General features: G+C 37.1%; 1 protein-coding gene across 5 annotated transcripts in view; it reads right to left on the bottom strand.

The window, feature by feature from the left end:
- Nucleotides 1–27832, bottom strand: part of LOC113516605 (rho guanine nucleotide exchange factor 17) — a 97782-nt gene that overhangs the window by 3108 nt on the left and 66842 nt on the right. For 2 of the 5 annotated variants that reach the window (XM_052902009.1, XM_052902007.1), the window contains exons 4-18: nt 15057–15134; nt 10462–10644; nt 9396–9624; nt 8167–8479; nt 7221–7312; nt 5004–5292; nt 4120–4211; nt 3878–4008; nt 3409–3635; nt 3030–3122; nt 2577–2772; nt 2394–2541; nt 1963–1980; nt 1089–1269; nt 745–812 (exon numbers count right to left, since the gene is read on the bottom strand). In XM_052902009.1, coding sequence (XP_052757969.1) covers nt 745–812; nt 1089–1269; nt 1963–1980; nt 2394–2541; nt 2577–2772; nt 3030–3122; nt 3409–3635; nt 3878–4008; nt 4120–4211; nt 5004–5292; nt 7221–7312; nt 8167–8479; nt 9396–9624; nt 10462–10644; nt 15057–15134 — 2338 coding nt within the window. The remainder of the gene's footprint in view (nt 1–744; nt 813–1088; nt 1270–1962; nt 1981–2393; nt 2542–2576; nt 2773–3029; nt 3123–3408; nt 3636–3877; nt 4009–4119; nt 4212–5003; nt 5293–7220; nt 7313–8166; nt 8480–9395; nt 9625–10461; nt 10645–15056; nt 15135–27832) is intronic. The other 3 variants (XM_052902010.1, XM_052902008.1, XM_052902011.1) reach the window with 3 other exon arrangements.

The following is a 27832-nucleotide window of genomic DNA, read 5'->3' as shown; positions in this document are numbered from 1 at the left end:
GGTTTTTTGTTGAGTGTTTATATGTTTGTTATTGTGAGTTGTGTGTGTGTGAGTTTGTATTTGTGTTTTTCTGACTTAATTTGTGGATGTGAAAAGTAAATTTTAAGTGTGGGTTTTAGTTTTGAGGTAGGAGATGGGTTTTTTGGTAAGTGTTTATGTGTTTGTTGGTCCAACGGGTTGCCGTTGATAAGTTGTTACATATTGATGATTAGTTGATGCGGGCTGTGGTGGTTGTGATGGCTGATTAGGCTCAACTTGGGTTGTTATGGTTTGGCTAGTTTCGGCTGCAGTTTCTTGATCATTATCTTCGTCCTCATTATCAGAGTAATAAAATGTGTTGATAGATGTCTGCATACGCCGATATCCAGCATTACTCATCGCTTGAATAATCTCGAAGCCCCTTTCAGATCCCCCATCAATCGTTCATCATTTAGAAATCCTTGGAACGATGAGGTCGCTCTGTGAAGCTTGTGAAGATCCCAGGAAGCTTCTGTGCTTTTGGACGGAGCTGGGTTGACTGTACTAGCCACGACTCATATGCACAGCGGCCCAAATGAGACGCTAAACGCAGAAAATAGAGTCCAATTTACATTATCCCCCATGCAGTGATTGGTATATTACGTGAACACTTAATGTATACTCAATATAACATAACTATGGAAGTAAACAACCCAATCTAATTACGCAAAAAAGTTTATAGTATATGTATGGTACTTACGTACAATATATTGTAAGGGTACTAACCGATATCTCTGCTATATACGACGAGATCTCCATTGCCCAGAGCAACGAACACTTTGCCCTCCATGTATCTGAAATAGAAAAGATGTTTTTCATACTGACAGGATTAATAGACAAACTGGTAGTACACCCAACATTTCGGTTATGTGAGACTCGGGTTGTATATTGAGCTTCCTAAAGTTCTTCTTGAAGACTATTACACACTGTTCTTCAATAAGATTTATTCAGGGTTGGTAATGCAGACCTAGACCACTTCGAGCTACAGTTACCAACTATCATCCACCAACAGACTTATTTGATTCTATTGTGTTCAGAAGTCTAATATCAATCGAGAAGTTGTCACTCACACGATGGAATGCACGCCAGAGTTGTGCTGTAACTTGATCTTGTTCTTCTTGATGCGGATGTTGTCCAGACAGTTATAGACGTGGATGCAGCCGTCCTCGGTGCCCAGCCACATGGTCGGCTGGTTTGCAGACGTGCCGCTGTCCTCTGACGATTGCCGGCTCGCCGGTGATGACAATGTACCTGAAGAAGGTTTGCGATTGTCTTATAAATTACGTCGCGCAGATTTCTTCATAGGCTTCAAATATTCGTGTTTAGTATGCATTCTTTAATAGATTCGTCAAGTATGAATACGAGTTATTTTTAAAGGTAATTTTAAGAACAATAGTAAAAAAGGCGATCAAGTGCGATTCGGACTCGAGAAACGAGGGTTCCGCACAAAATCAACAAGTTAAATTTTTTTGTGAAATAACTTCAAATTTATGCTTTTTATATTTTTTCCTTTACTTGTGCTACATGGCATTGCTTCTTGTTAAATTTCATGATTCTAGGTCAACGGAAAGTACCTTATAGGTTTTGATTCCCTTTGCGAATGTCAAAATATGCGATATAAATGGAACATAAACGGCCTTATCTTTTGATTGCGTCGATTTAGAAGCTTCATTTTTCCACTGCTTTAGACCCACACTACAAACGCTAATATTATTTAAAGAAACAAAAAAAATCTATTCAGTGATAATTATAATATTTACCACTTATTTGCCCAATAAATGTAAACAGGTGGTTATAAAGCCCGCTAACGTAAAAATGTAAATACTCGTTTATACATAAGTAAACAACATTGTTCGATAAGACAGATATTTGTAGTGCTACTGTACTTCACATGCAGGCATGCACTTTACAAGTAAGTATATAATATTATATTAAGTTTATTACCTAGTGCTCGGCCGGATACTAAGAAGCGTTAAAATAGAGAAGAAGTGTAGTATATAGTGCATATTTATTTCTAAACTTAAAACTATATTTCTAGGTTTTGTGTGAGTAATCGGATGTAATAGATTTGCAGTTACACAAATGTACACAAAAAAAAACTTATTGTAGCTATTCATGCTATATTGTTCATAGAGATAAATAAAGGAATATATTTATGTAATCTTATCATACACTTCAGGGGGGAAAGGGATTGTTAGTAATGGGGTCAATTAACTCCATTACTAGTAATATACCCTGTCAGGTCGACCTCCTCGTGGTTCCCCCTGGAAACCTAGTAATACATTCTCACTATTGATTATAGTGCTTCATCTCTTTTATTCTTAGGTACATATTTACAAACGAAAATATGTTGACACTAGCTAGGAAAAACTTACCCGAAGTAATACCCATGGCTTGCTTATCCACAGCTGGATTAGAACTGGACTTCATGACAGGATGCACTTGTATATTGTGCCCCGTGTGCGGGGAGCTGAGGCTCTTGCTGTGCGCGGGCACCAGCCCCCGCCCGCCGCCCGCCGCCGCTCCCGCCGCCGCCCCGCTGCCGCTCCCGCCGCCGCGCCCGCTGCCGCGCCCGCTGCCGCGCCCGCTGCCGCTCCTGCCGCTGCGACTGCAGCCGTATTCGCTGCGCCCCCGGAACCGACGCTCGCTGTAAAACTGGAGTGCAGTCTCGAGCACTCCTGACTTCGCTCCGACTGGGCGTCTTGGTTCTCACTAGTTGAGGAGCCGTCGTCGTCATCATCACTTGATGATGAGCTGAAAATATACATTAAGTAAACCTCATTACGACTTTCAGATGAACTTCACTAAGCCTCTCCTTTTAAATGACAATAACTACTTTTTGTTTCCCACCTGACTTCATAAACTTAACGTCATTTACTTCAAATCTTTACCGAAATTAATTAATAAAAGTAGTTATTTATACTGTACTTTTACTTCTACTGTATTTTAATTTTGAGTTCCTTTATTAACTATACCAAGTAGGTGAGAAACTATTAAAAGTGCAGTCGTACCTGTCGAGTCGAATATTCTTACAGCTATCGTCAGGGTCCGATATACTAATGCCGGGCTTCACTGAACTGATGCTGTTCAGCGAGCTCGTACTCCTGCAATAAACATACAACGGACGTTGATACATGTAACAACTACTTAAGTTTACAATTGAGTAATGCTTTGCAATTTGATTGCGTACAATTTGGACAGAGTACACATTAACAAAACAAGCAACTCACGCCCGGGAAAGATACAAAAAGCGGTTTTCTTAGAAACTACCTGCATAGTACGCCGAACTCTCTCATTGGGACCTTGAATCCCGGCCAACTGTTAGTTTACCATCTATCCTCTTAAGGAAGAGCTTTGCGTGTATTGAGCTCTTAGAGAACAACAGCTTACGTCAAGAGCTGCGGCGAGTCCGCGGCGGACGCGGCGACGGCGGCGGCGGCGGCGGCGGCGGCGGCGGCGGCGGCGGTGGAGGCGGTGGAGGCGGCGGGGGGCGCGGCGGGCACGCAGGCCACGCAGAGGATGCGCGCGTTGCAGACGCCGTTGCACGACGACACCTGCGGCCGCCCCGCCAGCGTCAGCACGCACACCTGCCCCACGTACCCGTCGCTGTTGCACACCTGCGCACCGCACACCGCACACCGCACACCTCGTTACTCCTCGCTACACACACTCCTAGTTTATTTCATTAACAAAAGTTAAGACAACTGAACAGCGTCTGTATTGGAATCTCCGGTTACCATAATAAACTAGTTAAAATTTGAACATTTTGAAAAATCAAACCATCCGAACACCCCTAATCAAGAATAACCAACTTTGATTAATTTACAGGATCTCTCATATGCTCTAGAGCCCCTCTTACCCAAACATCAGGCGATTGCCCCTTAGGAGGTAGCGTGGGGGCGGCGCAGGTGAACTGCAGGCCTGCCCGCGTCTTGCGGATCGGAACCGGCGACAGAAACTCGGGGGCGGGCCTCTCTTGTCCGTATATGCCTGAAAGGTACAATAATCCTTCTTAGCACTGAAATAAATTTACAACAGCTAAAAACAAATAAGAAGTCCGTAAGCGTCTGTAGTTTTTACAGATCAACGAATACTACTCACATAATTTTTGTTTGGTTTCATTTATTAATTCCTCCCAGCTGCTTCTTTTCTCGGGCGTCGAGAATATTATCGTTAAGTTTTCTGGTCCATTACTGAAAAAAAAAAGAAGAAAAAGACGTAAAGAACCACAAGCTACATATTGATCTTATCATCCTCAAAATACACTAATGGAAAAAATTAAGGGATCAAAAAAATTCAAATTTTTAGGTGATATTCAGCAGGCTGTAACTTGGAGAAAAATCATCGTAGAGACATTTTAAAAAAAGCAAATTGTAGCTGTAAGTGTCTAGTTTTAGGGTCTAAACTTGAAAAATAATAAAATAAACAAGTTATCTGGTCTATATAGTGATAATGTCAAAAAAATTGTTAAATACCTTATACGTAAAAATAAAACCAAAAATTTTTTTTACTTTTTAGTCAGTGGTTTTTTAAAAATTGTCTGAAAAAATTGAGATGAAATTTTTTTCGAATTTAGACCCAAAAACTTGACACTCGGAGCTACAATTTGCTTTTTTAAAAATGTCTCTACGATGATTTTTTTTCAAATTAAAGTCTGTTGAAAATCACTTAAAAATTTGATTTGATTTTTTGATCCTTTAATTTTTTCCATTAGTGTATTACAAGTGATATCACACTTTTTTCAAGAAAAGTGATATTAATAGGAAATATATTTTTTTCTATATTCATTAGATTTCCAATATTTCTCTTTTTATATTGGACTTTGATCTTTAAAAGCATATTGTGTTTGGCGAGTATTTTTTTAACTATATGTAGGTGCTCCCTCGAAATTCTCCGAGATTTCTAAATCGATTTAAGTAATTATTATATAATGGAACGGGTTCAGTTTGAAGATACGTAAGTAGTGGTGTGTGCGCAGTACTGACGCGGTGTGCAGCGCGAGGCGCAGGCAGGCGAGGTGCGCGTGCGCGGCGGCGTGCGCGGCCAGCTGCTGCGCGAGCGCGGCCAGCTGGTCGCGCAGCAGCGCCTCGAGCGCCGCGCGCGCCGCCGCCGCGCGCAGCGCCGCCGCCGCCTGCGCCACGCGCGACAGCGTCGCCACGTCCGCGCGCAGCGCCTCCGCCTCCGCCTCCGCCACCAGCCGCCGCGCGCTCTCCTCCTTCGCTGCAACGCACCCGCCGCACTTACAACTACGGGAACACTGCTCCGCTCCCACGTCTATATGCAACTTTTATTACATTGAAGCCGGTTCAAAATATATCCACTTCAGTAAAGACGTATGTTTTCTTGCACACTAATATAATAAATTGAAAAAGTTTGTTTGTTAACGCGCTAATCTCTGGAACTCTTAGGCGAATTTAAAAAATTCCTTATATATTTGATAACTTATTTCTTGATGAAGGTTACAGGTTAATATTACGATATAGCCACGGGAAATGTAACGATATACGGCTTGTATAGTGATAGAGTACTAGATATGAATATAGACAGGGTACTACTTTAAATATTCATACATACGTGTAGTGCCTTTATTATATTATCTACGGCAAGTGAACTATGACGGCCGACAACGAGAACAAAGAAAAACAAGCCCGGCCGCGACGGCTGACAAGGATCAGTGGACAAGCAAAATGTCCACACCCGCCCCATAGAACAGCACAGAAACAAGATGGCTGTGATTACAATTGTAATGACGTTCAATATATAATATATAATCTGTATTTTATCTTTCAACCGACTTCAAACAGTTCTTTTTATACAACTTAGAATGGCAAACAAACTGACGGCCCGCCTGATAGAAAGGTAACCGTCACCTATAGACATGAGCAGTACCATGAACATAACAGAGTATACTGTTTCGCACATGATACCCCCCATGCGTTGCCATTCCTGAAGACTCAGGTGTTATTCCTCTGTACCCTGTAAATTCACGCCATATCTAACTCTTCAAACCGAAACACAGCCATGCAAACACAAGTGCTTTACGGTTGAAACACGAATGGGACAGAGGTACCCAAGCAAACGACTTTTGTACAAAGTCTCCCTCTGGTAAAAATCAGTCAGTTGTATTTTTTTATGTTTGTTACCTCGTAACTTCGTCAGTTCTAAACCGATTTGGTAAATTCTTTTATATCTGAAAGGAGATACTTACAGATTGATCCTATAGAAAATTTATAAAAATAAATTCAGTAGGTAAGTTCTGAAATCAAAATAAAATGTTTTGCCAAAATTAACATCCGTAATTTTTTTTTTAAATACAACCTTGAATTATTTTTGGAAAGGAAGAGAACGCCAAATCATATTTAAACAAATATATTTACAAGCTCTTTTAAATCGTCCCTTTTTATAATTCTAACGTTGGAATGTTGTTATTTGCTGAGCGGAACTCACAAAACACTCGGCAGTCAGTTAATTTATTTGTGCACAAAACGATTTGTGTCAAATAGTAATAATAAAGACAGAATTAATTATAAAGTAGTTATTTTTATTCAAGAGTGACCTCTGACTATCTCATTGTTAATGGTATTTCTTATTTATAAATATATAAATTTAGATTAAAATATTGAATAATGATTGTAATGGACACACACCTAATTTTATTAATTAATTCATATATTTTTTATTTTTTCTTTAACTTAGAATGGCAAATAAGCTAACGGCCCGTCTGATGGAAAATGGTAACCGCCATCTATCTCTCTCTTCAGTCGTACACTCTTGACAGGGCGGTCGTGGTTTTTATAAAGATAGTGGATCGTCGACGAGGCCCTCCTTCGCGATTGAGGTCCTCGCAATGCGTCTCCATCTACTTCTGTTCACAGTCGCCTATAGACATGGCTATATATTTTTTTTGTCGAGAAATCTAGCGGCTGGCTTTTGGTTTTTAGCCAATAGATTATCAGTGTTATGCTCTTTTGAGAGCGAAGCAATAAACTGAGTTGTGACCATTTTGTATTACTGTAGCACACTCATGAAAAATTATATTACCTCCTTTTGTTTCTTTTTTTTTTTTGTATAAGTATTCTTTTATTTGTTTTTTCGAGTATGTACAAATATCTGTCGTTATTTTTGTGCATAGATGTAAATAAATTATATACATATCTCTATATATTTTCGTATTTGATGACAATATATAAATAAAACCTTACCTTTCACTATTTCGAGGTCGGCCAGCGATATTCTCATCAATAGTTTATATTTGTTACCTTCCATTTGACTTGCTATATTAGTTTGGTACGTTCTGCAATAAAAATATTTTCCAACTTAAGTATTACCGTCATATAAAAATCCAAAAAATATAGCAATCGGTTTTGATATTAACTTTTAAACTTTCTCGTTGCGTACTTCTGATTCAGTGTGCAGTCGGTAAATGCTTCGAATAAAGACCCAGTGCTTTTTTTTTGATAGATGATAATGAAATGGTAACCCTGCCTGCGCTAATGGTGTACACTAGCGCGGCACCAATGAAGGATGATACGTAAGGATGAAAAGGCAGGTCAGTTAGCCCATCGTGATGAATACGCCTGGAATTCAGCACGATGGTTTCCAGGGGGGCCACGTAGAGGTCGACCTGACAGGGTATATTGCTAGTAATGGGATTAACAGTCCGTAATACTAGTAATCCCTTCCCCCCCACACGGCCAGTGTTGTGCGCAGAAACCCTCAGTGTAGGGACACAATTTGATGTGAGACAATGAGTGGAGTGGGTAGAAGAAAAAACTTCTGCATCGGAAACGGAGACGTAACACAACATCAGTCTACTCATGACCACGGCCGGTGTAACCTGGTTCAAACGTCGAGATAACTCGCGTAAATTATCATAGTTTACATAAAAGATAACGTTAATTCCTGTCTCTTATAAACCAAGTTTTGATATTGTATGGTAAGAGACGACTAAGGGAACGCGAGGGATGGGCAGCAGCGTCCCTCTTAAAATCTCTAAAGCCTGACTGCGGTTACCAATCCACTTGCCAAGCGTGGCAACTACAGGCAAAACCCCCCAAGAGGGAGGCTTATGTCCAGCAGTGGACAGTTAAGAGCTGATAAGATGATGAACGTTGTGTTAATTGATATTAGCTATTTACAATAACTTACGGAATGGGTTTTTTTATTGTGCCAGTTCTCCGCTTAACACTTGTTATTAGCAGCGTATCATTGAATAGAAACAAAGCTCTATCCTTGATTGTGCCCTGCGCAGACGGTATGGTGACTGCCTCGTGGCGCAAGAAGGTTCTGTCTGCTGATGCCAGGTTCGACAGGCCCTCGATCACTTGTTCCAGCTCCCTGAGTGTTTGTTGTTGCTGTTCTAGTTCTAAGCTTTCTCTCTCTGTGCAGTTTATTAATTCTAGTAATTCCAGGATCTCTTTCTGAGCCTCCAATAGGAATTTATGGTCAGGATGTGATTGGTCTGGAATAGAAAATGGATTATTATATAGAATTTATATTACATTAATTTTATCTATATCGTCAATTGTAACCTGTGGTTAACTTGATTTTGTTATTGTTTTTTTTTTTTTTATTTTATTGCTTTTATACATATGTCAAACTTACTAAAGATATTATTTTAATAAATCTTTAATATTCCTTGTCAAAAATTGTAAAAAATAAATCGTTCATTAACAATATTATTATGTCCGGTGACAAATATTTGAAATTTTAAACAGTATGTAAACAAAAATACAAAATTGGCCCAATATTGTACTTAAAAATAATTTCTTAATTCTAGATATTAATAATAATAGGAGTCTGCGGTTGAGTACGAATGACGTCATGAAAATCAAAACAATTGTTTTTTTTTATACAACTTAGAATGGCAAACAAGCTGACGTCCCACCTGATGGAAAGTGGTAACCGTCGCCTATACACATGAGCAGTACCATGGACATAACAGAGCATACTGTTTCGCCCATAATACCCCCATGCGTTGCCATTCCTGAGGACTCAGGTGTTATTCCTCTGTATCCTGTAAATTCACGCCATATCCCACCCTTCAAACCGAAACACAGCCATGCAAACACACCCGCTTCACGGTTGAAACACGAATGGGACAGAGGTACCCAAGCAATCGACTTTTGTACAAAGTCTCCCTCTGGTATTGTGATTTAGAAGCGAACATAAAAATTTTATCCTTAGAACAGAATAATAATAATAACTTTATTGCATAACCATGATTGTAACAAACTCAGCACTGGAAATTACAGTAAAAGTAGATACGAATTCATTTGTACATTTGCATCAGCTTGAACATCCGTGTCTGAACTAGGTTATAAAAACCTGTATAGAATACATATAAGATTACATATAAAAATTATAAATTCACAAACCTGTATGTTTGACGAGCCTCTGTATGAGTAGTTTGTAACTGGGGAACTTCTGTACGGGCTTGATGAGCAAGTTGTCGAGGGCCAGTTTGCCTTTGTGGTCCCGCGCCATCGCCTCCAGGAAGCGCGCGAAGGCGGGCCGCGACGCCGCCGCTGACTTGATGGTCTCCTTCGCCTTCTTCAGGTTGCTTATGAACGACATGTACGTCTCCATTACGGTGGGTTTTGTGAACTGGAATATTAAAGATTTTTCTTTTTAATATTTTTTTTATTTATTATTAAGTAGCTTTTTACCCGCCACTTCGAATGCACTGATTTTAAAAATAAAAAATAATAGAAATAAACCACTTCCAGATAGTAGATAGATACAGCAGTTTATAAAGTAGCCCTTCAGGAAAGCAACTGTAAAAACCGCATCCAATTTGGTGCAGTAGTTTTTGCATGACGCCGGAACTAACATACAGACAGACAAAACTTCTAAAAATTATTGTTTTGACTTATATTACTACTATTTAAAGTCCTTATGTTAATTCTCTTTAAATATTTCCCATGTACAGACATCGTCCATTTGTAATATTACAAAAATCGACTTTTGAAAACTGTTTTTTTTCAATCTATTGTTAGTCGCTTCAATACTATTTTTCGTGCGTAATAGTTTGTTGCTAGTTCATAGAATAATTATTATTTCAGCCGTTAACTGACCACTAGTGGACATAATCCTTCCCCACAAAGGGAGTTTTGCCAGTAGTTGCCACGCTTGACAGGGGAGTTGGCAACCGCTGTTAGGCTTTTACAGATGTTTTACACAGGACGCTGTTGCCCATCCTTCGTCCTCCCTTAGTCGCCTCTTAAAACACTCACGGGAAAAGAAGAGGTAGTCGATTCTATGCCATGATTTACAAGGTGATCATAGATCATAAGATAATATAAAGAACGTAAGTTAAAACTAGTATAATATAGTAAAAAATAAATATAATTTATATATTATAAAAGAGGCCTTTGGTATTCGGGTCTCTCAGTCTCAGGATACATAAAGTAAATAAAAAGTGTAACATTGTATGAATCTCACCACTTCTATAAACACGTCGCCAACTTTCTGCTGCAGATCCCACTGCTCGAGGCGACATCGCAGCTGCTCCAGGAACACTTGATGCACGTTCAGGATGGCGGGCACCTGGAAGAAGATCTCGTCCACCAGGAACGCGTCCAGCAGGCCCGCATTCTCTGGACTCTTCAGCGGCTGGAGATATTTCTGGAAAAACGATTTATACCACATGAAATGACTCAATGTACTAGGAATGTATGTTCACATATTAACATTTATTTATTTTTACACGTAGGCAACTGCCTTAGATTTATTGGTATGTTTACTGCGCCTGTTATTTTTTATATAATTCCTCTTTATTTATTGGATTTTTTTACAAGCTGTCCACCTGATAAACTGGTAGCCGTTTCCTTTAGACGTGGACAACATCACATAATACAATGACTCTTGTAAAAATATTTATTTCTATACTTTATTAGCCACAAACAGATATAACTTTATTGATTAAAAACAACCTACTAAAGAATTATTAACTCTGTAAGAGTTTTATTCTAGCAAACCTGAATAATTCGTAGCAAAACGTAGCTACAAAAAATATTTTATTTATCAATGTTCTCGGTAAAACCTACCTAGAAATTGGAATAATATTTATACGTTTTCAAACACTAGACCAAATGGGGCTTTGACTTATATAAACAGATATTATGTTGTTTTTCTAACATTTCTAGTCTGTCGACGCCGAGACGTAAATGTTAATGGTAAATCTCAACGGTCTACTTGCAAAAGTTACAAACTGAACTTGGTAGTTTGACAGTTTGGTACAAGCAAACAAGCTACCCTACTCAGGGCTGAGGAAATATAACATATATACAAGCTGCGAGTACAATGACGACACATTTCATATGACCTTTAACTTTTGCATTATTTGTACATGCCAACAATGAGTACATTTTGCTCCCCAGTAAATAAAGTATAATAATTGAAAAGTAGATTTAAAAATTGGAGGCGAAACACATGCCGCAATTTGCGCGTTGACGGAATGGCGGTCGGAAATTGATGTATTGATTGGATAATAATAGTAATCACCTTGAAGTGTTGGCAATACGCACGCATACTAATGGTAACGGAATTAAATAAAATTTTTCGAAACAATTAACCAGAAAAAAATCAATTGTCATCGTTACAATACGCGTCGATGCAGGACGAGATGTTTCGTAAACACATTGAAAATATTTCATTTTAAAACACAAAATTTCATTTCTACGATTAGATTTTTCTTCGCAAATAAAGAAAATGGAATCAAATACGAAGGAAAACCCAATTTTTCGAGTCGATTCGGCGACCACCTTATATTGCACAAACAGCCATTAATTTTTTTATGCAATTTAGAATGACAAACACTAACGGCCCACCTGATGGAAAATGGCAACCGTCGCCTATAGACATGAGCAGTACCATGGACATAGAGTTTCACCCATATTACCCTCTATGCGTTGCCATTCCTGAGGATTTAGGTGTTATTACTCTGTACCCTGAAAATTCACTGCTATAGCAGTGAATTTCAGACCCTTTAAACCGAAACACAGCCATGCAAACACAGCTACTTCATGGTAGAAACACGAATGGGACAAAGGTGCCCAAGCAAACGACTTTTGTACAAAGTCTCCGTCTGGTTCAATTAGACAATCTAATAATCTTCTTTATTTTGACCTCGCTTAAAAAGGAAGACGTAATACCTTTATGCTATACAATAGACAAAAACTCATGGAATAATGAGACAAGAAAATAAGTCTTTACTCTGAGTCTAATTTTAAATTAAATGTACAAATTTTATATCAAATATCAGGCATAAAATATAAGAGTTGACAAAATCCATTACAAAGAATAATCATCCATAATTTATAAATAATAAATAAAGAGTATGTTTTAAACAATATTACTGAAATTTATTAATAGGATAATGATATAAATATACAAAGCATAACTAAGACTACACTACACTAGCAACTATAAGAACAGAGCACAATACATCTCTGCAAGAAAAAAAAACTAAAACCTAATGTCGCCTGACCATTGTGGTAATAGTAGGTTATTACCCTCTTGGTATAGGAAGAGATCAGTTTCCAGCAATGAAACGTTAGAGAGTTCTTGAATGTTACAAAAATATATACAAAAATTTTCATAAATAGTTGATTAAACTAACATATAAATAGAACAAAGAAATCAGTGGTTCCAGGTAAAATTAACGACTCGAACGACAGCATGAAGACTTCAATCCGGACAAAGTTGCAACCCTGAGATATCAACGGCGCCGTTAATATGAACGTATAATGAATTTGTCAGTCGACAGTTAATTTAGTCCAGATCAACGGACACGCTGACTTATTATCATAATTTTACGGCATACCAGTAATTTATGGAGGCTGCGCGCCGGCGAAAGTACGCGAAATGTAGTAATTGGTGGGCGCGCTGGACAATTGGTGATTTGTGGCCGCGATAAAATTGAATACGCTCAGTATAGAGAGTGGAACGGTCGCGTAAGAAAAATGTAAAGAGGGACAGCTTTCGTTCACCCATATTTGTCTGACGTTTCCTTTATGACACGGTCGTTTATAATGATCACGAACATGAAATCATATTAAATCCTGAAACTTAAAAAATTACACCTGCATTTGAATCTTATAAAAAACATTATATTAACAAATATAAGTTACATCAAAGGTACCTATTTGTTCACAATTTAACAAAAAAAAATATATATATATATATATATATATATATATATATATATAAGTGCATTACACGATGTGTTCTCTAATTCTGAATCGATTTGGATGACTTTTTGTAATCGAAATTTTAACTTTCAAGTCACGGGGGTCGATTTTGAAGCTCTATTTCTCTTAACCTATCATTAAACTAATATTTATAAATTTGCGAAATTGCTGTTTTATGGATCATCACAAATTAAACTAAGTAATAATAATTTTAATTTATATATACGAGGGGAAAGGAGGGGGAACATTGCTAACAATGTACCCTATCAGATCGACCTCCACGTGGTTCCCCTTGGAAATCATCGTGGTTAATTCTCGTAAAATTCTTCACGATAGCCTAACTGGCCTACTTTCATTCTTACTTATCAAAAGCCACTGGTGTCCCAGCAACGTATACCGACAGCACAGGCAGGGTTACGATTTTATTACCACCCATTAAAAATACTTAAATCTATTAGAAAATTTGTTCATTATATTTATCACAACAAAGATTTCGCCGCGATATTAAATTAGAATTTTAGCTTTAGAGATAGAATTAGAGAAATGGCGCCTCAGTATCGGCCCCATGCTCATATAAAATTCATTCCTGTTGTCAGCAATTACAGGCGGCGCTCGCGACCCTTTTATAATACCTAGCCAATCGAGTCCGCGATCGATCAGCAAACCCATCGCGAGCGCTCCCCATCATCATCATTTTAATTTTTAATCTTACAATTTTTAATCTTGATACAAGATTAGTAAATATTACTTATGTGAAATAAATGTCAGCTGTACAAATACAATACCAAGAGTACCTACAGGAGAAGTGATTGTTAGTAATGAGGCTTAGTAGCCCCCTTGCTAGCAATATACCCTGTCAGGTCGACCTCCTCGCGATTCCCCCTGTAAACCGTCGTGATTGACTTATTGTTAGATTGGTCACGGCGAGCTAATTGACCTACTTCATTCTCACCTATCATCCCTCACTGGTACCCCGCCAGCGTATACCGATAGCGCAGACGCGACGGGATTACCATTCCATTTTCACCCATTAAAAATAAATACTAACGTACCCGTGCAATTCTACATACCTACCACTAATAATCAATGAAGTGACGAAGTTGAATGAAGTTTACCAGAAGGAGATTTTGTACAAAAGTCGATTGTTTGGGTACCTCTGTCCCATTCGTGTTTCAACCGTGAAGAAGTTGTTTGCATGGCTGTATTTCGGTATGAAGGGTGGGATATGGCGTGAATTTACTGGGTACAAAGGAAATAACACCCGAGTCCTCAGGAATGGCAACGCATGGGGGGTATCATGGGCGAAACAGTACTCTGTTATGTCCATGGTACTGCTCATGTCTATAAAAAGTTTATAAGTTCCATAAAATTGTTGTATAAAAAAAATATGAATGCGAGAGCAAAGCCACCGCTTCTTTTTATCCTCATTATATGGTAAAAAACAATTTAGAAACAATGTACAATACACAGTATACAAATCGTACGATTAGCGCTGTAATAGTAGGTTTATTCTTTTTTTTAATGGGTAAATATGGCATGATAGCCCTGCTTGCGCTATCGGTGTACACTGGCGGGCGGTCAGTGAGGGATGATAGGGGAGGATGAAAAGGCAAGTCAGTTAGCCCATCGTGAAAATGATAACGATAAATTAGTCACGATAGTTTCCACGTGGAGGTCGACCTGATAGGGTATATCGATAGCAATGGGGACTAATTCCCCATTACTAACAATTCCTTCCCCTCAGTAGGTTTGTTATATGGCGAACGACCCATACTCAGATACCCAGAAGTCCCGCACTGTTATTGTATCTACAGTTAATGAGTTATTATGGTGACGGATTTGTACCTTGACAAGTATCTCCAGCGCCTCCACGTACGACTTCTCTGTCTCGTACAGTTCCACCACCACGTGGGTCCGCGTATCCTGCGAACAACAACATATTACTTGCAAATGTAAACACTCACTACAGTACAGGAGTCCCCCCCCCCCTCCCGTCTAGGGGTACGAATATAGTATCTTAATCAAATTGATTCCTTGAAACCAGTATTGGTATTCATTAATTATGGTCTCAAAAAACACTATAAACTACATAAAGAAGCGGTTCTTATTGTAAGCACACTGCCCGCTAGTAGTTAATGCTCCTTTCCACACAGGATTTGCTGGAAGAGAATTCTTAAAGAGTTAAACTCGCCTGTTTTAAGTACATCTTTATTCAAAATAAATTATAACAATGTAATTTTTGTGTATAATAAAGTATAAATTAATAAATATTATCGAAAACTAAATGTAAAAAAAAAATAGAATTTCTATAAAAAAGAACAATTTATATACGTGTATCAACGCCACTGTATAATATTAAGTTGTATGTGCATGTACTGTGTAGTGCCAGTGGTAAAACACAGGTTGTTCATTTTTCGAAAATTTCAATTTTTTTTTTAGTTTTCGATAATATAAATTTATTCTTGAAACCAAAAATTAAACCGTATTGATGAATAATAACATACTGTATAATAGGACTACATCTAACTGTAACTTCAAGTGTTAAAAACACATGTATAATCTCAAATACTACGTGCGAAACGTCATGATGATTGTTTGAGCCATTAACCGTAGAAAGGATAGTACCTACAGTAGGTACGAGTACTATTCTTAAACTATGGACATCAAGACACGAAGTGGTAACATATAACCTTTACATGTACAAAATTAGAATAAAAACCAATAGCACGTATCAATATTACGATGCAAATGTTATGAGTGTGTATAATATTATTGTAGTAGATGGTACTAAAAAAACAGCTGCAATTCCAAGGGTAAACGAGAAATACATATTGAGATGTGCGCTGGAACATCGCATCCGTTGCGTACGGGAGGCCATCAACATGGGATTGCGAGCGGCACGATTGACGAGGTATCGATCGGCCGCGAGGTCGCGCGGGCACGTGGCGGCCGCCCGCCGCCCGCCGCCCGCCGCCAGCCGCTCGTCGCCCGCTGATAACAACCTCAAATCGTCTACTGTTTACCTACACACCCGCAATTGAAAGACAATTTAAGATTTTGTTGTACAAAAAAAACATCCACTTCAATCGTGGCAACCCTACTTATTTTGAATAAAATTTCTATGAGACTAATCTGAAAATAGGTATATCTTTTTAGATAATAAAGAATTTTTCAAATCCATTTACAAGTGACGGAATTATTATAACACAAACAAAAAAAGAACAACCTGTTGAAGTGTAGATGTGGCCTTGATGATATTTATATATATAGGTTCAGAAGGAGTGAGAATAGTACATTACTGTAGCGGCCAGCAACTGAGGCATTGATGGACGAACGTGCAAATGTGGGCCCAGGCGTAGCCGAGGCACACATACGTGAGTCCATCAATGCCTAGTTGTGGCCAAGGCTTGTGTAGTAATTTTCTCAAACAATGCACGGAAATCAAAAACACAATTTTACTTTTTAAGTTCAATAACGAATAACGAACAATAATAATTTTTCACGCGCCATAATGTTGTTAAAGATGGGCAGCAGCGTCCCTTTTAAAACTTTAACAACGCCTAACTGCAGTTGTCATTCTGCCTCCCAAGCATAGCATCTACTGGTCAAACCCTCCGAGAGGGATGCCTATATTTAGCAGTGGACAGTTAACGTGTGATAAGGTGATGATGATAATAAAGAAAATATATACAGAATTATTTATGTAATATACACAAAATTATTATATAATAATACAGCATCGTTTTCATTAACGGTTATTACTATGCACCTAATTGATTCAATTACGACATATGTATCTAATAATAAGTATCGCCAGCTTCATTGGTAACACGAACCTGTTGCTGCAATGCTACTGTAGGACGCCCTCGCTAGAAATCATCAATATCGCCACTTGTTAATACGAGTATTAACTACTCACAATACAATACTGTATAATAAATACCAGAGGGAGACTTTATACAAAAGTCTCTTTCTTGGGCACGTCTGTTCCAATCGTGTTTCTACCGTGAAATAGTTGTGTTTGCATGGCTGTGTTTCAGTTTGAAGAGTGGGACATGGCAGTGAATTTACTGGGTACAGAAGAATAACACCTGAGTCGTCAGGAATGTCAATGCATGGGGGGTATCATGGGCGAAATAATATACTCTGTTATGTCCATGGTACTGCTCATGTCTATAAGCGACGGTTACCACTTTCCATCAGGTGGGCCGTCAGCTTGTATTCTAAGTTCAACAAAAAAAAATACGTTGTATCAAAATTAAAAGTCGAATATTAATTGCCGATATCTTATAAGTAACAAAGGTGGCAAACCAGCATACAGCTCGTAAAATAGTGTTGTCGACCCTGAAGAAACCTTAATACACCCTTTTTGAAGAACCCCATACTGTAGTCTATAGGGAAAACCTCAGCAGGGGCTTACTGCACAGCCTAAACGTTCGGTGGGGAAATTTCTCTGAAACTGCATTTAGGTTCTAGCATGTGGAGATGAACGACATATTAATATACGGCATTATTGTTCGATGCGTCACTCTATCGTATGTGATATTTTTTGTCAACATTTTACTATACTAATTTTTAATATCCCATATTAAATTTCTTAAATTCTGATGCTTTCCCCTATCTACAACATTTTACAATGATGCTGTACATGACATTGTTTTCGAATGCTTGACTGTACAATGAACTTTTTAAAATAATATTATTGCATAATGGCATTATTTGCCAACACATTGGCTCTCCAATAAAGTATATATTATCCATAAATCTATACAAAAGCTTGACTACATAATTAAAAGCAACAAAACAAATCCAAAAATGGAGACGACGTTTTAGAAATGTTCCCTTTGTTTGTTTTATAAGCGCATTTTTTTTTTTGTTAAGAAATGTATACATAATAAATAGTATTAATCGTGTCCCCTCTCATTGTTCATTTCGTTGAACATTATACTAATGTACTGGTGCCGGCGGACCGAGCCGCAGCTCGCGTATTTTTTATCCGGTTTCTCGTTGTTCGAATAGAAATAAGTGGAAAACTTTTAATAGAAACGTCACAGGATAAAGACCTTCAAACAACAAAGTGCCACCGGAGCTGTCCGCTTCAGATTATAATGGTTTGTAAACACATTATATTGGGACAAGCATATTTTTCTGCGCAGAAAAATGTCGACTTCATAGTAACAAAACAACGACGAGTGATGAGTTAATTTGTAGACATACTAGACTGAAAATATTAGATTACATTGCACTTAGTACGGTTACGTGTCTACAGTTGATTTTGTTTCACAGGAAATGTATCAAATACACTATATTTAACTGTAACAGTCTAGGTCGTACTTTAAAGAGTTTGTTTACACATTTATATTTACTAGTAGTGCAAGGTTTAACCTGTTGCTGACAACAGATGAGGCCTTAGATTCGGTTCCTATGAAACCTAATCAATACTTGAAAATATACATTTCTCGTGAATCTGATAAATATAAAATTTTTTTTTTTTTCCTTTTTTACAGTAAACACTATAACGTCAATGGTAGAGCTTTTTTTTTATTTATTTATTTATTTATTTATTTCGATTTTTGAGAATTAAAAAACTATGTTAATACTTAATTACTAATAATGTTCTTCACGAGAGGACTATCTTTATTAACAAACATGTTCAGGATACTGCCTCCCGCGTATTCGACGTAAAAACGAAGCTGTCTTTTTTCGCCAGACTGCGTCAAAACTATCTGTGCGAGCGTCGGCAAACATCGCTGAGGCTAAGAAGCGCGGAAAACAGTACAAACTATTATTAAATTCGCATGATTGGAACCACTGACTCGCCAAATACAACGATTCAATACGCTTTAAATAGTGTTATTTTTACTGCATCTGTACATCGCGCAAATCGGCGAGACAACATATTGGCTCGACCGACAAAGCCCTACGCTCCCTCTCCATATCTACATCGTCTCTAAGGCTGGTGGTCAACAGATTTAAATTGATGGGAACACTGGAGGTATATATGTTGGACAATGGAGAAAGACCATAAGTTTTCTTTACATTGTATATCAAACCGTGTGAAATAGCATACGATCCACACACCAGTTTTCTTAATGCGACCGAGGGAGCCAGCAACACCATGTCATCAGCATAGTAGTTATTAACACAAACCCACGTAACACCAACGCGCATGCCACTGAGTTCAGTGAATCCATGTATGTTAAAAAGTAAAGGTGAGCTTAACCCTCCTGTCTCACCCCACTCTCCAGTCTGTATGGCTCCGACTCATCTGCCCATCTCAACGATTCATGTTCAAGGTACTTTAAAAACTCAACTCTGGTGCTATCATTTAATTTCGCCATAAAACGTCATACGACACCATATCGAAAGCAGAGATCTAGAAAACAGGCATAAACCAGTCTGTCTGTCAGTATAATATTTGACAGTGTGCCTAAATATAAGACAAAAAACCAAACTGTCCGTCATGAAGGTTTATATGATTATGTAAGTAATAGTTCAGCACACTATCAAACACCTTCATAATATTGCCAAGGAAATGGGTCTATAATTTGATTTATCTGACATATTTCTTGTTTTTGTTTGTCAAATCTGGAGGCAAATACGAGTGACTTACATACATTGAATAGCATTGCGAGTCAGTTCTCAAATGCTATTCATGATTTAATTTTAAATTCATACTATTGTATCTGACAGTATATACATTTTACATAGAGTTCTCGTAAAAAATTTTATCAAAATCGGTTCATTAGCTTGTTGGTGGCTTTCCAGAATCTCTTAAAGTCACCTTATGCGTGGCTATTTGGTCCATTCTGATATGGCGCTGACACCATCTCAGTCTAAAATATCTTACGTGACTCGATCATACGTTCATAGAATGGCCCACTGGAAGGTTTTCCAAAGAATAACCACTCACTAAAATGTTGGCACTCAAATGAGCCTCGCTCACATGCCTATTCCAACCTGCCAAAATCACCCATTTTGTTACACATATTTAAATTAATATTATTTATGTAAGTATTAGTAGCAGCTTGGCATAGTATGTTTACAATATTTTTATATATATTATTTATAATATATCTGTGATTTATATGATCACAATACACCATAACATTCCTTAAACTGCATCTTCTATGTTTTTTAACTCGTATTACATTCATCGCATTAATTTGTTCAAAATAATTGATATTTTTTCTTAATTACATTAAAATTACACTAATATTATATTTTAATTGAAAGTGAGTTTGTTCAATTACCTTATCCATGGACTTCACTTAGAAATGTGAAAGTATCGACGGTATCTGCACCACTTTCCATCCAAAAGTTCGTTACAAAAACGCTCACCGGGATGCGGCTCCCAGAATAAAAACCGACTCAACATTATTTTCTTCGACTATTTTCCGTTGCCGGTAAATTTTCGAAAAAAAACTTAATTAACACAGACCGATCATATCAATACAGCCGATATGCGCGGAACACACATCACTATAAAATGCGACTCCGCCGTATGGTCTCCCTTTGAGGATACCTAAACTCGTGTCGAACTTCCAGTATATTCTCCAAATATGATAGTTCACAAGGTAAAAGCCAGGTTTCCTGTAGTGCAATAATATCCGCAGATTCACACATTACGATTTCTGAGAATTAACGTGTTCTTCGTACTTTGTAATTTCACTGCCATATCCTATCATACCTCTTCTAACGGATCATGATTCATGGAGAAAAGCAAGCAAGAGTAAAACAGATTTATTGGGGTATATAATAAAATAAAACCAGGTCGACCAATAAACCATCGAGTTCCAAGTGTGTTCATCGCGATGGGCTAACTATATATATATATATATATATATATATATATATATATAAAAAAAAAACAGATTTATTCAACCGAATTCAAATATAAGGAGGTTTCCAATTCGATTGTATTTGTTTTTGTTTGTTAACTCATAACTCGGTCAGTTCTAAACCTATTTGAAAAATTCTTATTGTATCTGAAAGTATATACATTTTACATATTGTTCTCGTAAAATTTTTATCAAAATCGGTTCATTAGATATATACACACACACACACATATATATTTGTTCAGTGGACAGCCAATCTAAGTCTTGTTGTAATTGATATGCAATATTATAAATTATCTTATCTATTTAATTTATTTGACTATTTTAAGTTGTAAAAGAATATAGCTCGTAAGTATATATATATATATATATATATATATATATATATATATATATATATATATATATATATATATATATATATATATATATATATATATCGTGTGTGTACTATTATATTATCATAAATGAAACCATTAAAGAAAGATATGAAACACTTCGATGTCTTATATTAATAACTGTAAGAATAGAACAAACCGATTAAATATTTGGATTGTGATCAAAGAGAAGCAAGAATTCCTTTATCGTAAAGTCTACCTCCAAACAGTACAACGTAGAGCGAAACAGAAATATTTTTGTGAAACTTTTTTCATTTTAAATGTTGTGTTCTGGGTATAGCGCGACGCGGCGCGGCGCGGCGCGAGGCGGCGAGGCGTGGGTGCGATACTTGGTGGACAAAATCCCTTTGTAATTATAGACAAGTAGTAAATATAGCGTATAACTCCGCAAAAAAATAAAGCTATTTTTATATTCGACAGACTTTAAAAGAAGGAACTTCTCAATTCGGATGCATTTTGTTTTATGATTATTACCTCATAACTCCGTCAGTTGCAAACCGATTTGGAAAATTATTATTCTGAAAGAATATATATACCATATATACAGACAGGTTCAGTGGTTTAATTTTTAAATAAAAGTAACAGGTTTTTCCACAAGGGAAATCGTTTTTTTAAAGGAACACAATCTTAACTGTAAAACGAATAACAAGTCTGTATTTTTTTATGGGTGAAAATGGTACGGTAACGGTAACTCCGCCTGCGCTAACGGATACGCTGGCGGAGCACCAGTGAAGAGTGATAGATGAGAATGAAAACAGGCCAGTTAGTCCATCATGGTGAATTCATCTGGAATTAACCATGATAGTGTCCAGGAGGAACCGCGAGGAGGTCGACCTGACTGGGTATATTGCTAGCAATGGGATTCTCAGTCTCCATTCTTAACAATCCCTTTCCCCCCAATATATCTGTATTTATAAGGTCGAGTCGTGTGTTTACGAGTGGTTTTTACTCCGTATCAAGTACTATTTAGCTCCACAAACAAAGCATCAACCGGAATAAAAATAATATAGAACCAACACGGGTGTATTATAAACTCCATTGATTGCAAAAATATTATTTTTCAGTATTGATCCCAAATTTACGAAGATATCGCGTAACATATAAAACAAAAAATACAAAAGGAAAATCTCTTTTCTATTTTAAAGTCGCTTAAAAATTGAGTTTAGATTTCAGAAGTCAGATTTTATTTCACTGTTTCACTGGGTGCATTACTGTTTGGGTTAGTTATCTACGAGTATATATTACACATAGAAGTTGATGATGTCTCTCGATTAGATTAAATCACACTCAAAGTTATCGTCACGAACATTGTGATAAACGTATATTGTATAATTATTGCATTCATAACATTCAAAACGACTTTATGTTTCTTTGTTACTTTATCTAATTGTTTACTGTAATTTGCTCTGGAAAAGTCTAATTGTAAAAATTTCTAAAGAAATTTTTGCGAGAAATAAATAAAATATAGGATATCATCATCATCATCATATCAGCCGTTAACTGACCACTGCTGAACATAGGCCTTCCCCATAAGAGAGGTTGTGACAGTAGTTGTCACGCTTGGCAGACGGTTGGCAACTGCAGTTAGGCTTTGGTTATGTTTTAAGAGGGACACCGCTGCCTATTAAAATCTCTTAGTCGACGACGGAAAAGGAGGGAGGTGGCCTACTCTATTCTGTGATCATATGGAAAAATATAGGATATATTATTCAAAAATAGCGCAGATTTATACTAGTGAAAGAATTTTAAGAATTTAAGATAAGTTCAACAAATACAGAGTAAATATTTTTCTATTCGCAAATTTTGGAGAAGTGAAATTCGTGGAAAAATTTTAATACTTTTTGGAAATTTTATGCAACAATTTTAGTACTTGTAAACTCTCTACATGTGTATAAGACTCTTCATTGCAATAAAAAATTACTGAAGATGTGTTTGATGAAAACGATACAATTTTATGACAGGTTAAAAACCTAAAATATCATACGTTTGGATAAAAATAAAAATGCGCATCTGGCAACCCTAGATTAGTCTTACATCTGATTTAAATCACTTAGAGGATGTATTATCTGGTATTATAAGTATAGAAAAATATTAGGGATGTCACGTGCGTGTATTTCTTGTGAAAGCTAAAATATCGGTAGCAAGCTTATTCACAAACATATTCACGGAAGGATACTTCTTTGGAATTACATTGTAGCCAACTAGACGGTTATTTTCGATGTCTTATTTATTTGGTACTTAGCGTACCTATATCCGCTCATAAAACCATAGAGTAGTGACTTCAAGTCATCATGTTATTAAGAAAATGATGTGAGAACTGGCATCTAATAACAAGACTGTATGGTAAGTCGCAGCTGACGAGTGCACCTTTATTGCGCTTTGTGCGGTGAAAGACATCGTAGAAACCCAAGCATATTGGATTACCGCATTATTTATGAACGTGTAAATCTCCAATAAACCTACTCCACCTAATAAAGTATTTGCTCACTTGGTTTTAAATGAGGTTCGCTCAAAAGAAAGACACGAAAAAAAATTATTGTTAAAACGTGTACATCATTCGAATAATCACCACACATTCAGCTTTTTAATTTGAAAGTATTTAATTTTCCCGAAAAACTTTCCAGAAATTTTAATACAATTCTTTACTAATTTTCTCTTCTACTTTAAAATCTTCTGTTCTATTCATCAATATCAATGCTATGGCGTTATCCAATCTTCTGGGTCTTGATCGATCAAATCTCCTAAACTTCATGTGGACTTTGTTCCAGCGTTTGCTTCGGAACATAATATTAAAAAAAATGTCATCATCATCAGTAAAATCATCACGGCGTAGGAGACGGTTCAATGTAAATATTTTCTATACATTCAGTAACGACTATACTGTTTTAAAGGGCAAAAATTAGGAACATAAAGTTCAGTTAATGCAGCATTTGCCACGCTGGACCCGCGCGAGGCCACCTCCCCGTGAATATTAAGCAACTTGACGAGCGTAAAGTCCCCAAACATCAACAACGATAAAAGTACTTTGTAATAACTGAATCTCTTTTATTAACTTTTAACCGACTTCAGTAAACAGAAGTGTCTCAAATCAGCTGTATTTCTTCTATATCACACTGTACGAGTATTTTAATAATTTCTTTTTAACACAAAAGTACTATTTACTACAGACCTATCCTATAATAATGTTTAATAATATAGAAAGATACTGTTAACTAACTAAATTGAGTGTGATAATTATAATACGTTAATTACATTAATTAAATACTTGATTATTATTATACAATAAATAATTTGTCTATTAACGTAACATGTGATGCCATGCCATAATATTAACCTTCGGGTTAAAATACAACTCTCAACATTTAAAAACACTTTTTAGCCCATAAACGTAATGTTTCTATCTTTCCATGAAATTCCTCCCCCCCCCCCCCCGCCCCGTACGCGCGAGGAAAATGGTAACATCTGTTTTCTATACACTTTTTAATTTCCTTATATTGAGTTGGAATTGAACATCTCTTACTTGTGTCAAGTGAATGTTAATGAAGTGAAACTAGTAGAAAGAGTGCTACGCTCTTTGTATTCAATTAATTATTGTTATGCTTATTAATATGTATTAGGCACTATACCAAGGGATATTTTGTAAAAGACTGCACCTCTGTTTCTATAGTGTTTGTAGCAGCGATGTTTGCATTTTGCTTGGAATAAAACCCAGACACAGAAATAAAACCCTATACGAGGGGGAGGGGATTGTATACTAGCGGCCCTATTGCTAGCAATACACCCCGTCAGGTCGACCACTACGCGGTCGTCCTGGAAACTATCGTGGTTAAATTTGCGAAAAATTCTTCACAATAGGTTAATTAATTCTTCCTTCCAGCGTATATTGACAACGTAGGCAGGTGTTATTATTACTTATTATTCACTATCATCCATTAAAATACCCTATACGCTCTATCATCAGTAATGGCAACGCTGGTGGGGTACCACGGACTATCATAGGCAGTGTAATCTGTAATGTACATTGTTTTTTCTGCCAACTTAGAATGGCAAACCAGCTGACGACCTTCGTATTGGAAAGTGGTAGTGGTAACTCTCTATAAGAGTATATAACTGTACTATAGCACAGTTTGTCTTCTTCTTCTTTCTCTTGGCTGTTCCCAGTTTATTTGGAGGCCGCCCTCCTTACATTCCTACACTGAGGGAAAGGGAATCTTAGTATTGGAGTTTGACAGTTCCATTGCTAGCAATATAGCCTCCTATGTGGTGGTTTACGCGGTTCCCTCTGAAAACCATCGTAAATAATTCTTGTTGATACCGTCACGATGGACTAACTGACCTGCTTTCATCCTCACCTATCATCCCTCACTGTTGCCCCGCTATCGTATACCGATAGCACAGGCCGGGAAGCCATTCCACTGTCACAAATAAAAAAATTCGTGCACCACACCGTGCGGTTATGGGTCGTTTGTTCATTCATAATTAAATACTATATTGTCTGCAAGTATGTGATTAGTTCTTTTTCCATCTTCCATGCTTATCACCTATCATCGTCGTAATTTCGACAGTGAACTGTCCTTCTAAACATAGGCCCCCTCATAAGGGGGATTTTCTCAACAGTTGCCACGCTTGGCAAGCAGGTTGACAACCGCAGTTAACTTCTTATTTATCATTACCTGCAATTTACAGATGATTAAACTTCAACACACTACACGCAATTGTAGTTAGGCTTTTGATGTTGTTTTAAAAGGGACGCTGCTGCCCATCCCTCGATCGTTAAGTTCCTTTTTAATCATGTGATACAACATAAAACTATTGAAAACTATGTTTTGGTGAACAAATAATCATTTACATTTTCAAACATAAGTAAACATGACAAAATAAGTGGAAAAAATATGTGAAATAGAACCCAACCGGAACACGTCCGCACCCTGACGTCGCTGAGTTTTCACACAAGCCCTTTGATGTAGCCGACGATGCAGGCTACTATATTATACTTAACAACTGTATTATTATACCACAAGAGTTCATAGGACATGATGGTAAGGGCGCCTGACTGCATAGAGTGTAGAGGTAAAACCAAGGGATATGAAAAACCCGGTTTACAGGATAAATGAGCTTATAAATATTTTACTAAACTATTTTTTTATACAACGTAGAATGGCAAACAAGCTGACGGCCCACCTGATGGAAAGTGGTAACCGTCGCCTATAGACATGAGCAGTACCATGGACATAACAGAGTATACCGTTTCGCCCATGATACCCCCCATGCGTTGCCATTCCTGAGGACTCAGGTGTTATTCCTCTGTACCCAGTAAATTCACGCCATATCCCAACCCCTCAAACTGAAACACAGCCATGCAAACACAACTGCTTTACGGTTGAAACACGAATGGGACAGAGGTACCCAAGCAATCGACTTTTGTACAAAGTCTCCCTCTGGAACTAGTTGTTATCTTGTTGAAGTTCATATCACTGGTTATTTTATTAGAATTATTTTGTTTATCTCCGTTACTATTAGTATGTGCGTTACTGCCAACAATTCAATTTATTCGTAACAACATTACCTCGTGTTGAATATTTTTATAAGTTATAAGAAGACATAATAAAAGAATTTTACTCAAAGATTACGATTCGAGTGATATAATTTTGTTTTTTCTCAGTTTGGATTCCGAACAGTTAATACTGAGCTCCGAGCAAGGATCTAATAATTTATCTGAAGATAAAGATAAAATTTAGAAGTGAAACACGTGTCGCAAAACGTGTGTGAATAATATGGCAGTCGGAGATTGATAGCTAATATGGAAAGTTGTGGAACTCCTGATAGTAACAGTGGTGGTCAGTCTTCGAGTGTAGGCAGTCGCACACATACTAATGATAGCAAGTTTAAAAAGAATTCGAAACAACCAAAGGTGCTTGCTCTTAACGGATCATACACGGGCTTTTAAACTATTTTCAACCACTACCCATTAATTTCTCTCTTTCCGGGACTAGGGCAAGTAGATAAAACTTTTTTGAGAAATCAGTTCAGGGTACAATAGGGCCGATATACCTGAAGAAGGTAAAAGCCCTTAAAATAAAAATAAAAAGTATTCAATTACCATTTTATTTAAATATTTAAATAAATACACATAATGGTAAAATAAATTTATACAGATAACGTAACTGACCTGTTTCATGTAGTTTCTTCTCAACAAATAACATTTCAGAACTACAGTAGAATCACAAAAAAATACGATTTAAAAGAATCCAAGTAATATTTGTTTCGACTGACCACAAGAATCGTTATGATAAACTTAGTTTAAACTGTTAACTTTAATAGTTGCTTTAAAAACGTAAAACTCGTATTAATGGTCTGGTACTGCGCACAATATGAATCGTAT

Source organism: Galleria mellonella, unplaced genomic scaffold (assembly GCF_026898425.1).
Source record: "Galleria mellonella isolate WM207_F2 unplaced genomic scaffold, CSIRO_AGI_GalMel_v1 utg855, whole genome shotgun sequence".
In the NCBI taxonomy this organism is placed as follows: Eukaryota; Metazoa; Arthropoda; class Insecta; order Lepidoptera; family Pyralidae; genus Galleria; species Galleria mellonella.
The sequence above is the reverse complement of the archived record's forward strand: the minus strand, read 5'-3'. Positions and strand labels throughout refer to the sequence as shown.